This window comes from Podarcis vaucheri, assembly GCF_965113315.1.
Source record: "Podarcis vaucheri genome assembly, chromosome: 10".
In the NCBI taxonomy this organism is placed as follows: domain Eukaryota; kingdom Metazoa; phylum Chordata; class Lepidosauria; order Squamata; family Lacertidae; genus Podarcis; species Podarcis vaucheri.
In genome coordinates this window covers 75,693,845-75,705,881 of record NC_138748.1, presented here as the reverse complement: position 1 = coordinate 75,705,881, position 12,037 = coordinate 75,693,845, and the positions used below count along the sequence as shown (strand labels likewise).

At 44.2% G+C, this 12,037-nt stretch overlaps 4 protein-coding genes across 6 annotated transcripts in view; 1 reads left to right on the top strand and 3 right to left on the bottom strand.

Moving 5' to 3' along the window:
- Nucleotides 1-12,037, top strand: part of LOC309541270 (uncharacterized protein) — a 174,165-nt gene that overhangs the window by 81,320 nt on the left and 80,808 nt on the right. The window lies entirely within an intron of this gene.
- LOC309541297 (uncharacterized protein) overlaps nt 1-12,037 on the bottom strand; it is a 132,911-nt gene that overhangs the window by 79,120 nt on the left and 41,754 nt on the right. The window contains exon 4 of the mRNA XM_082239005.1: nt 5,740-8,019. Within this exon, the coding sequence (XP_082095131.1) occupies nt 5,740-7,474 (1,735 nt within the window). The 5' untranslated portion in view covers nt 7,475-8,019. The remainder of the gene's footprint in view (nt 1-5,739; nt 8,020-12,037) is intronic.
- Nucleotides 1-12,037, bottom strand: part of LOC309541370 (uncharacterized protein) — a 113,134-nt gene that overhangs the window by 98,557 nt on the left and 2,540 nt on the right. The window lies entirely within an intron of this gene.
- On the bottom strand, nt 3,494-5,733 carry LOC309541440 (uncharacterized protein). Its single transcript, XM_082239313.1, has 2 exons — nt 4,320-5,733; nt 3,494-4,158 (listed from the first exon to the last, which is right to left on the bottom strand). The coding sequence occupies exon 1, from the start codon at nt 5,567-5,569 to the stop codon at nt 4,988-4,990; it is 582 nt and encodes a 193-aa protein (XP_082095439.1). The 5' UTR covers nt 5,570-5,733; the 3' UTR covers nt 3,494-4,158; nt 4,320-4,987.

The following is a 12,037-nucleotide window of genomic DNA, read 5'->3' as shown; positions in this document are numbered from 1 at the left end:
CGAAGAACGGCGTCACCCCTGTGGACACGTGTTTCGTGTTGTTGTAGGCGAACTCGGCGAGCGGCAGGTAATCCACCCACGTCGCAGGCTGTTGATTGGCATAGCATCTCAGGTACTGCTGCATGATGGCATTGACCCTCTCCGCTTGCCCATTGGTCTGCGGGTGTCTCGCTGATGTCAGGTTGATCTTGACGTTCAGGAAGCCCATCAGCTTCTGCCAGAAATTCGAGATGAACTGCCGCCCCCGGTCGGACAGTATAGACCGCGGCAGCCCGTGCACTTTGAACACGTGATCTATGAACAGTTTGGCTGTTTGTTCTGCCGTGGCCACCTTCGCACACGGTATGAAATGTGCCATCTTGGTGAACAAGTCCACCACCACTAGTACAGCTGTCTTGCCTCTCGAGCTGGGTAGATCCGTAACAAAGTCCAGGGCCACTCTCTCCCACGGTTCAAACGGCGTTTGCAGCGGTTCCAGCAGTCCCGCCGGTGGTTTGTGCACCGGTTTGGCCCTCTGGCAGGTGTCGCACCTCGCAACGTAGTCCGCGACTTCCCCTCTCAGTCTGGGCCACCAAAAGTCCCTTGCGACTAATTCCACCGTTTTTTCCGTGCCAAAGTGCCCGGCCGTGGGTGCGTCGTGCAGCTGCTGCAGTACCCTGGCGCGAAGTTCGTCTCCCGGCACGTAGATGGCCCCTTTACGTAAGAGCAAGCCGTCTCGTATCTGGAACTCGTCGCCTTTCGCCGTGCCCTTGTGCACCTCTGCCATCTTCGCCTGCGCGAATGAGTCGTCCTGCAACGCCCGCCGCACCGCATCCAGGTCTACTGTGGCTGAAGCGCACGCCCACGCTGTTGGCGCGAAGATGTGCATGGCTGCCGCTGGCGTCGCCTCTTCGAGGTATTGCGGTTTTCGGGACAGTGCATCCGCCATGATGTTGGTGTCGCCTGGGACGTACTCTATTCGGAAATTGAAGTCAGCAAAGAACTCCGCCCAACGTATCTGCCTCTGGTTCAGGAACTGAGCCGTGCGCCAGTGCTCCAGATTCTTGTGGTCCGTGCAGACCTGCACCGTGTGCTTGGCGCCGATCAGGAAGTGCCTCCACGCCTTGAAAGCTGCATGAATGGCCAGCAACTCCCTGTCCCAGATGGTGTAGTTCTGCTCCGACTTGCTGAGCTTTCTGGAGTAGAACGCTCCCGGCCTCCAGACCCCCTGTGGGTCCCTTTGCAGCAGGACAGCTCCCACTGCTCTATCGGACGCGTCTGTCTCTACCCGCATCGGTCTGCTGGGGTCGATATGCAGCAGTTGCTCTTCCGACGCGAAGAGACGCTTGAGTGCCTGAAAGGACTGCTCCGCCTGCTCCGTCCAGATGAATTTCTTTTTCTTGGAGCTTAGCGTGTCCGTAATGGCCGCCGTCTGCATCGCGAACCCCTTGATAAACTTGCGATAGAAGTTGGCGAAGCCGACAAACCGCTGGACCTCCTTCCGGTTGCGCGGGCTCTTCCAATCCAACACCGCGCGAACCTTGGCGCTGTCCATGGCTAGCCCCTTGTCCGACAACTTGTAACCCAAGAAATCCACCTCCGTCGTGTCGAACTGGCACTTCTCCAGTTTGGCGTACAGTCTATGCTGCTGCAGCCTCTTCAGCACCTCCCGAACATCTTGGTCATGGGCTTGCTGCGATTCGGAGAATATCAGGATGTCATCCAGAAAGCAGACGCACTTCTTGTAAAGGAGTCCCGCCAACACATGATGCATGAAAGCTTGAAAACAGTGAGAACCGTTTTGCAATCCAAACGGCATCACTCTGTATTCGTAGGTGCCCAGAGGCGTGAACATGGCTGTCTTCCACTCATCGCCCTCGCTCATGCGGATGAGATTGTACGCCCCTCGCAGGTCCAACTTGGTGAACACGCGTCCCTTGCGCACCGTCGCCAGTAGGTCGTCAATCCTGGGCATGGGGAAATCAGAGGGCTTGGTCATCTTGTTCAAGAGGCGAAAATCCACCACCAGTCTTTTTTGGGGCGTGTCCTTCTTCTTCACGAAGAAAACAGGACTGCCCCCTACTGCCCTGGACTCCCGGATGAAACCGCGCTGCAAATTGTGATCTATGAACTGTTTGAGTTCCTGTAGTTCGTCCTCAGACATGGAATACAGCTTCCCTTTCGGTAGCGTCGCCCCTGGTAGGAGGTCAATCTTGCAGTCATATTGCCTGTGCGGTGGTAGCTTGTCAGCCTCTTTCTCGCAGAAGACCTCCAGAAAGTCTGCGTATTTGTGGGGGACTGCCTGCAACGTTCCCAACTGCAGTTGTGATTCCTCCTCCTCTCCCTCCTGTCTGGGCAGGATGCAGTGTTCTGCGCAATAAGAGGAGCCGAAGATCAGCTGTCTCTGGTACCAAGCCAGTGTCGGACTGTGCCTGTCCAGCCAACTCATGCCCAACACAATGGGCGTGTCCGACAGTTGGGTGACATTAAAACTGATGACTTCCCTGTGGTTGCCAAGGCGCATCACCATCGGTGGCGTCTGCTTCACCACCTGCGCCTTTCCTTCCGTCTCTGGGTCCTTCTGCCCCCCTGGGTCTCTCCCTTCCTACTCTCTTCTGACGCGGACCCCCCTGACCCTTCCGCCTCCTTGCGGCGGGCTTTGGGACCTGGCTCACTCTCTGGGCTGCTGACTGCGCCAGCTTCCGCTACATTTGAACTTGGCGCGCGCGCCCAACTCTCTACTTTCCTCTTGACCGTTTCCTCGCTCCCCGAGGTGGGCGTGACTACTCCTGACTCATGCCCTCCCTCCTTCTGAAAGTCTCCTGAGCCCGATATCTGGTCCCCTCTCTCCCCGCTACTCCCGGCTGGGCACGTGGGTCCCGATCTCCAACTGCTGCTCTCTGATCCCTCTCTGGACCCTTCTTCCTGGGGTGTCCCCCTGCTCTCCCCCCTTGCTCTGACTGCTGGCGCTCCCTTCTGGGAATCCTCGGACTCGCTAGACAGGCTCGGTGATCTCGGGTCGTCATCCCCACTCATCCTTCCTTCGTATTCCTCCCCCTCGCTCTCTGTCTCCTCCCTTCTCTGCGTCTCTGCTCCTGAACCCCTGACAGTATGAATGTTAAGAATGTGCATGATTTCGAAATTATAGCTTCAGCAAACTGATCTAGTGAATTGGAAATTAAGTTATAAGAAAGACAAGGTGGAGACTTGAAACAATTTTATTATGTTTATTTTAAGGTACAAGTAATGGAGAAATAGTATTTTGAATCTAGAAACATAATATCTGAAAGATACAGTAAGGCATGAAACAAGGTAACAAATTGCTGATGTTTTTATTGTAAAGAACGCTGGGTTCGGAAGATGTGGGGAAGTCCAGTTGGATTTGTAAAAATGACTTGAAAAGTTGATTTTTTTATTCTGCTTTTTCTGCTTTTTTCTTTTCCTTTTTTTACGTCTACATTCTCGACTTTGTATATGAAAATCCAATTAAAAAAATTTTTTTTAAAAAAAATAGACAGTTCTCTGAATGGAGAGGAGCAGAAGCGGAGTCCCCTCAAGATCAGTATTGGGACCTGTGGCTTTTCAACTTGTTCATAAATGATCTAGACTTAGGAGGGAGCAGGGAGGGGGCAAAGTTTGCTGATGGCAGCAATTTTTCCAGGGTTGTTCAAAGAGAGAGAGATTGCAAGGAGCTCCAAAAGGACTTCTTCAAAGGGAGTGAATGAACAGATACAGCTCATTGTCAAGGAGATTAAAGTGATGCATGTTGGGACAAAAAAACAACACCTCTTAATATCATGTACAGGCTCATGGGGTCTGAACTGGATTTCCCTGTGTGCTCTAGGAGACCAGGGGAGAGGGGAGCTGGTCGCAGCAGGAGGGGGAGTCTCCCTGGATGCTATCTTCCCCAAACTCCTGAAAAAGCAGGAGCTCTGGGGTTGCCCCATGGGGTTCAAGAGTGAAGATGCCCCCACCAGGAGATTTCCCTGGTACCTACAGCCCCTCCTTCCCCCTCTTGAAATTAGGCTTGGGGGAAAATATCCCATTCAATTTCAGTATTACAAGTTTTCTTCATGACCCGCAGGAGGCAGCGATGAAGTTCTGGTGAAGAAGCAGTGCTTGGAGATCATGCGGTGGGAGAATGACAGAGTTTGGTGCAAAAACCAAAGGTACTTTCATCTAAAGTTATACTCACCATTGTGAGATGCTGCCTTCATTATTTCATTATTATAATGTTTTACATACAAACACCAGAACTTCACATATACCTCTTGTTTTTAGGAATGATTTCCTGCTGAGTTCATTGCTCAGAGTGCACTCTGAGAGGAAGGAGTCCACACTCCATACATCTAAATGGGTTCTCCCATGTGAGAGTCCCTAGATGTTCCTTAAATAAAGGTAAAGGGACCCCTGACCATTAGGTCCAGTCTTGACCGACTCTGGGGTTGCGGTGCTCATCTTGCTTTATTGGCCAAGGGAGCTGGCGTACAGCTTCCAGGTCATGTGGCCAGCATGACTAAGCCGCTTCTGGTGAACCAGAGCAGCGCACAGAAACGCCGTTTACCTTCCCACCAGAGCAGTACCTATTTATCTATTTGCACTTCACATGCTTTTGAACTGCTATGTAGGCAGGAGCTGGGACCGAGCAACGGGACCTCACCCTGTTGCGGGGATTCGAACCGCCGACCTTCTGATCGGCAAGTCCTGGGCTCTGTGGTTTAACCCACAGTGCCACCCGCGTCCCTGTTCCTTAAATACTCCATTATAAATAAAGCATTTTTTGCAGTCTTTTCATTTAAACTGCTTATGCTCTCTGAGTTTGTTGATGGTCTGAAGGGTTTCAACTCTTAAACTTCTTCATGTCCATGAGTCTGTTGATTTTGAACTTCCACTAAGAGTGAACCTCTATCTACTTTCCTGATATTTATATGGTTTGTCTTTTGTGTGGGTTTGTTGACATAAATCAAGGGTTCCACTCTGACTGAAGCTCCTTCAACAGTCCATGCATTTACATGGTTTCTCCCCTGTGTGTCTGCTGATGTTTTCTAAGTTTTCCATTCTGACTGAAGCTCTTTCCACACTCGATACATTTAAATGGTTTCTCCCCTGTGTGAGTCCGTTGATGGTTTCTAAGGTCTCCACTCTGATTGAAGCTCTTTCCACAATCCATACATTCATATGGTTTTTCCCCTGTGTGAGTCCGTTGATGTTTTCTAAGATATCCTCTGTTACTAAAGCTCTTTCCACACTCCATACATTTATATGGTTTCTCCCCTGTGTGAGTCCGTTGATGTAGTCTAAGGCTTCCATTGTTACTAAAGCTCTTTCCACACTCAATACATTTAAATGGTTTCTCCCCTGTGTGAGTCCGTTGATGTAGTCTAAGGCTTCCACTATGACTAAAGCTCTTTCCACACTCGATACATTGATATGGTTTCTCCCCTGTGTGAGTCCGTTGATGTGTTCTAAGATATCCTCTGTTCCTAAAGCTCTTTCCACACACGATACACTTATATTGTTTCTCCCCTGTGTGAGTCCGTTGATGATTTCTAAGGTTTCCACTCTGATTGAAGCTCTTTCCACACTCCATGCATTTAAATGGTTTCTCCCCTGTGTGAGTCCGTTGATGTTGTCTAAGGCTTCCACTATTACTAAAGCTCTTTCCACACTCAATACATTTATATGGTTTATCCCCTGTGTGAGTCCGTTGATGTTTCCTAAGGTTTTCATTTTCACTAAAGCTGTTCCCACATTCGATACATTTATATGGTTTATCCCCTGTGTGAGTCCGTTGATGTTTCCTAAGGCTTCCACTATCACTAAAGCTCTTTCCACACTCCATACATTTATATGGTTTCTCCCCTGTGTGAGTCCGTTGATGTAGTCTAAGGCTTCCATTGTTACTAAAGCTCTTTCCACACTCAATACATTTAAATGGTTTCTCCCCTGTGTGAGTCCGTTGATGTAGTCTAAGGCTTCCACTATGACTAAAGCTCTTTCCACACTCGATACATTGATATGGTTTCTCCCCTGTGTGAGTCCGTTGATGTGTTCTAAGATATCCTCTGTTCCTAAAGCTCTTTCCACACACGATACACTTATATTGTTTCTCCCCTGTGTGAGTCCGTTGATGATTTCTAAGGTTTCCACTCTGATTGAAGCTCTTTCCACACTCCATGCATTTAAATGGTTTCTCCCCTGTGTGAGTCTGTTGATGTTGTCTAAGGCTTCCACTATTACTAAAGCTCTTTCCACACTCAATACATTTATATGGTTTATCCCCTGTGTGAGTCCGTTGATGTTTCCTAAGGTTTTCATTTTCACTAAAGCTGTTCCCACATTCGATACATTTATATGGTTTATCCCCTGTGTGAGTCCGTTGATGTTTCCTAAGGCTTCCACTATCACTAAAGCTCTTTCCACACTCCATACATTTATATGGTTTCTCCCCTGTGTGAGTCCGTTGATGCTTCCTAAGGCTTCCATTCTGACTGAAGTCCTTTCCACACTCCATGCATTTAAATGGTCTCTCCCCTGTGTGAGTCCGTTGATGTTTCCTAAGGCTTCCGTTATCACTAAAGCTCTTTCCACACTCAATACATTTATATGGTTTCTCCCCTGTGTGAGTCCGTTGATGCGTCCTAAGGCTTCCATTCCGACTGAAGTCCTTTCCACACTCCATGCATTTAAATGGTCTCTCCCCTGTGTGAGTCCGTTGATGTTCCCTAAGGCTTCCATTATCACTAAAGCTCTTTCCACACTCAATACATTTAAATGGTCTCTCCCCTGTGTGAGTCCGTTGATGATTCCTAAGGCTTCCATTTTCACTAAAGCTCTTTCCACACTCGATACATTTAAATGGTTTCTCCCCGGTGTGAGTCCGTTCATGTCTTCTAAGATTTCCATTTGCACTAAAGCTCTTTCCACACTCGATACATTTAAATGGTTTCTCCCCGGTGTGAGTCCGTTCATGTGTTCTAAGTTTTCCATTTTCACTAAAGCTCTTTCCACACTTGATACATTTAAATGGTTTCTCCCCGGTGTGAGTCCGTTCATGTGTTCTAAGTTTTCCATTATTACTAAAACTCTTTCCACACTCGATACATTTAAATGGTTTCTCCCCGGTGTGAGTCCGTTCATGTTTTCTAAGGTTTCCATTATCCCTAAAGCTCTTTCCACACTCCCTACACTGAAACGGTTTCTCCCCTGTGTGAGTCCGTTGATGTTGTCTAAGGTGTCCACTCTGACTGAATCTCTTTCCACACTCCATACATTCATATGGTTTCTCCCCTGTGTGAGTCCGTTTGTGCAATTTAAGGTTTCCACTCTGACTGAAGTTCTTCCCACACTCCCTGCACTTAAAACGTTTTCTCTCTGTGTGAGTCTGCAGGTGTGTTCTAAGTTTTGCATTGAAAGAGAAGCTCTTTCCGCACTCCATACCTTTAAATGGGTTCTTTCCTTTTTGTGTTCGTTGATGTGAACTATGTGTGCTCATTCAGTGAAGCATATTCCACATTTCACACATTTTAATGGCTATTCCTAATGAAACGAAAGGTGCCCTGTCCCCTGCAATTCTGTCTTCTCCACCACCTTTTTCAGAGTGGACAGAAAGGAAATCCTGTTTGGGTTTTAGGAAAGAGAACACAGAAAAAAAAGGACACATCAACCTCCATTAGCACCTTCTCTTATTTCAACATCTCCTACATTCTCCCATGTCCTCCCCATGTTCCCAATTTTTAGGAAATGAAAATGGTATGATGTCGAATGATAGTAATGCATCAGCAACCTTTTATAATCCTCAATCATCTTTAATAACACAGAATGATCTTAGAATACCGTTGTCCTCTGAGACTGCCTTTCTTTCTTTTTTCTTCTTCTCTTTTTTAAAAACTTTTATTTTTCTTTAAACAGGTACATGTAAACAGGTACTTAGAAATATAGACAACCAAAATGACAAAGAAAAATTTCTTAATAGTAATGAAAAAAAAATGAAAAAAGTCTACAAAAAATATTGAGGTACATGACACAGAACATAAGCAACTATGGGAAAGATAAAAGAAAAAAGAAAAAGAGAAAAAGAAAAAGAGAAAAAGAGGAAAAAAAATGAGCCTAAGCAGGAAAGCTCATCTATTGTACACTTCCGTCAAGCTCACAACAGATCATTATTCTTATTGATTCTCTCTATCTGCATTCCAAAGGAATCCCTCATCTTGGTATCATTTCTCTATGCGGTATCATTCTAAACATAGCCAGATCTTTCTTGTTGAGCCCTTGTCCCCTACATAATTATTTAAATATTCCCATTCTTCTTTCACCATTTTTTAAGGTTTATCTCTTATTGCATCGGTCAGCTTTGCGAGCTCCAAGTACTCACACAATTTGACAACCTATTCCTCTTTAGTGGGTATATTTTTATCTTTCCAGTGTTTTGCCACTACAACCCTTACTGCTGATGTTGCGTACATAAATAGCCTAGTTTTGTTTTTGGGAATATTATCTGAAACCATTCCTAGTAAAAATTATATGGAGAGACGACCAATGAGTGACACAAGCAAAAATCAAGTTAGCGGAATTTTTCGAGATAAATGGGAAACAAAATGCAGACATAAATGTAGTTTAGTAAAGCGTACATGAGGGGTCTTGGAATACAACAAATGGCTAGGCTGAAGAAGATAAAAGACAATAATATCCAAGAGCTAACCAGATAAGAATTAATGAAAAAGAGTTGATCAAAAATCCAAAAAAGTCATGAAATATTACAAAAAATAAAGATATTGCAATCCCATATCTCTCGTATATTAAATGAGGAAGTAGAAAATAAAATTAAATGGGGAAAACAAAGGTATTTTGAGTCCGCCAATAAGCCCGGTAAGTTGTTAGCATAAAGGAAAAGCAAACAAAAAAAGTTATAAATAAAAATTTGGACAAAGGAGAGGAAACAACAGACCCAGTAAAAATAAAAATAAAATTCTTAAACTTTTATAAAGATTTATATAAACAAGAACATTTAGAGTTTAATAAAATGGAAGAGTATTTACAACAAAATAAATTACCAAGAATTGAAAAAGAAGAAGTTGAGGCCCTCAACTCCAATATAGAAATAGATGAAATGGCACAAGTAATAAAAAAAAATGAAGAGTGGCAAATCGCCAGGTCTTGACGGAATCACATTACTGTACTATAAGAACCTGGAAGAAGTAATCCTCCCTATATTACAAAGAATAATGAATAATATACTGGGAGGGAAAGATATACCACAATCATGGAAAGAAGCACTGGTCACTCTAATCCCGAAACAGGGAGTGGAGTTGACAGACATGAAAAATTATAGACCAATCTCCCTGTTGAATACAGACTATAAAATCTATGCTGGGGTGATGGCTAATAGATTAAAAAAGACTCTAAACAAAATAATCAGCAGAGACCAGGCGGGCTTCTTACCGGATAGACATATAAAAGACAATACAAGAATAATAATTGACCCGTTGGAATATGTGGAAATGAAACCAAGTAAAAAGATGGCCATGTTATTGGTTGATGCAGAAAAAGCTTTTGATAGAGTATCATGGAATTTCCTATTGGAAACTTTCAAAGGTCTGGAGAAAATAATTAATGGAATTAGGGCGATATATGATAACGAAAAAGCAAAACTGCTAATAAATAACGAGATCACCGAAGAGTTCAGCATCGAAAGGGGGCCAAGACAGGGGTGCCCTCTCTCCCCACTTCTTTTTATTGCCACCTTGGAACCACTTTTAATAGCAATAAGAAAGGATAAAAATATAAGAGGAATTAACCTAGGAACTCGATACTACCAAATTAAAGCCTTTGCCGATGATGTAATCGTAACCACTTAAAATTCAGTGGAAAGTATCCAAAAAATGCTTGCACAACTGGAAGAATTTGGGAAAGTCTCTGGGTTCAAACTGAATAAAGGAAAATCCAAATTATTAATGAAAAATTTACGTAAGTTGGAACAAGAGCAACTGGAAAATACAACAGGTTTAAACATAGCCAATAAGGTAAATTATTTGGGGGTTTGGATCACCAATAAGAATATAAACTTATATAAGGACAATTATGAGAAGAAGTGGAAGGAAATAAAAAAAAAGAATTAGAGACTTGGGGAAAATTATTCCTGTGGGGGAGAATATCCACAGTTAAAATGATGGTATTGCCAAAGATGATTTTTATGTTCCAAACAATACCTATAATTAAAGGCGTAAAGTGTTTTAAGGATTGGCAGAAAGACCTTGCCAAGTTTATTTGGCAAGGGGAAAAACCACACATAAAATTTAAGCTGCTAACGGAGTTGAAGGAAAAAGGAGGCTTCGCGGTCCCTGACCTTAAACTGTACTTTGAGGCAGTGTGTTGGACATGGATTAAGGACTGGATATTAATTAAAAACACGGAAGTCCTAGATCTGGAGGGATGGGATATTGTGTACAGGTGGCATGGCTACATAGGCTATGACAAGGTTAAATCCCGCAAAGGATTTTTAAATCACATTGTGAGAAGGGGATTATATGAAGTATGGGAGAGGAGTAAAAAATCAGTAGTAACCAAAACACCATGGTGGCTGTCACCAATGGAATCTATGTCAGTTCACAGGATGAATATGAACAGCGATTGGCTAACATATAAGGATTTAGTAGAGGAAACAAGTAGTGATCCGAAAATAAAGGGCCTAAGCGAATTGAAACAGAAGGGAATAACCTGGCTGGAGTATTATCAATTAAAAGCCGCCCTTGAAAAGGATAAAAGAACCAAAAGATTTGACAAAAAAATATCCTATCTGGAGAAGGATATTTTATATAATAATCAAAAGACACTTTCTAAAATGTACAAACTACTTTTGAATTGGCAAAGAAAGGAGGAAGATATCAAAGAAATTACAGTAAAATGGGAGAGGGACCTGGGACATACGATCAAACCCAATATTTGGAACGAATTATGGACTAAAAATATAAAATTCACGGCTTGTTTCCTTATAAGAGAAAATCTTATGAAAATGTACTATAGGTGGTACCTGACCTCTGTAAAACTTGCAAAAATAAATAAATCAAATAATAACAAGTGCTGGCGATGTAAGGAACAGATAGGAACATATTACCATATGTGGTGGCCCTTTCTAGAGATACAAAGATTTTGGAACATGATTTATGAAGAGATAAAGAGATTGATAAAAACTACATTTAGCAAGAATTTTTACTCTAAGACTGCCTTTCAAATCAAGTGTTTGCCCCTATTTCCACCTCTAGTTCTTCATGAATCACCTGCACAGTCCCACTGCCCTCAGGAGGTCCATGTGGACCATTTTGGGAGACCCAGGCCTTCATCCTTTCCAGGGACTGTGGTCTGGGTCAGTCAGAGAACTAGTGACAAGGCTTGGTGCTTGGGGTCAGCTGAATGGGTGCTCAGGGAAGCTCCTGTTCTTGGAGATGGACCTCCCTCTACATGCCTCACATTGCATGGAGAGAGCAGGAGAAGCAGAAGGAAAGCAGCTGGCACATGGGAATCCCAGGCGGAAACACCCACCCCAATGGTGCTTTATAATGATGACGTGCTGCCTGAACTCGAGCCCGTCTTCTGACTATCCTAAAGTGACACTGAAAAGCAGGACATACCTGTACTTAATCGTAGACAGCCATGTTGGTCTGACACAGTTGAAGTAAAAAAGAATAGTCCAGTAGCACCTTAGGGACCAACTAAGTTTGTTCTAGATCTAAGCTTTCGTGTGCATGCACACTTCTTCATATAGTGAAGGGTAGTGGGAGATGGTAGTAGGAGTACCTTCTGAGAAAAACCCCACCCCACCCTCCCACGACATACAAGGGTCTGGTGACATCTGTGTCAGTGTATCTGAAGCAGTGTGCATGCACACAAAAGCTTTTATCTAGGACAATCATAGTTGTTTTCTAAGGTGCTACTGGACTATTTTTTAATTTTTTATTTCAACTGTGTCAGACCAACACGGCTACCTACCTGAATCTAGATGTCATAGGGTATTGGGGAGCTGTAGTTCTCCTTTGGTGGGGGACGTGTCATGCACCTTCTG

Excerpts from the sequence above, each read along its gene's own strand:
- LOC309541440 (XM_082239313.1), bottom strand. The coding sequence starts at position 5,569 with ATGGAGTGTGGAAAGAGCTTCAATCAGAGTGGAAACCTTAGAAATCAT.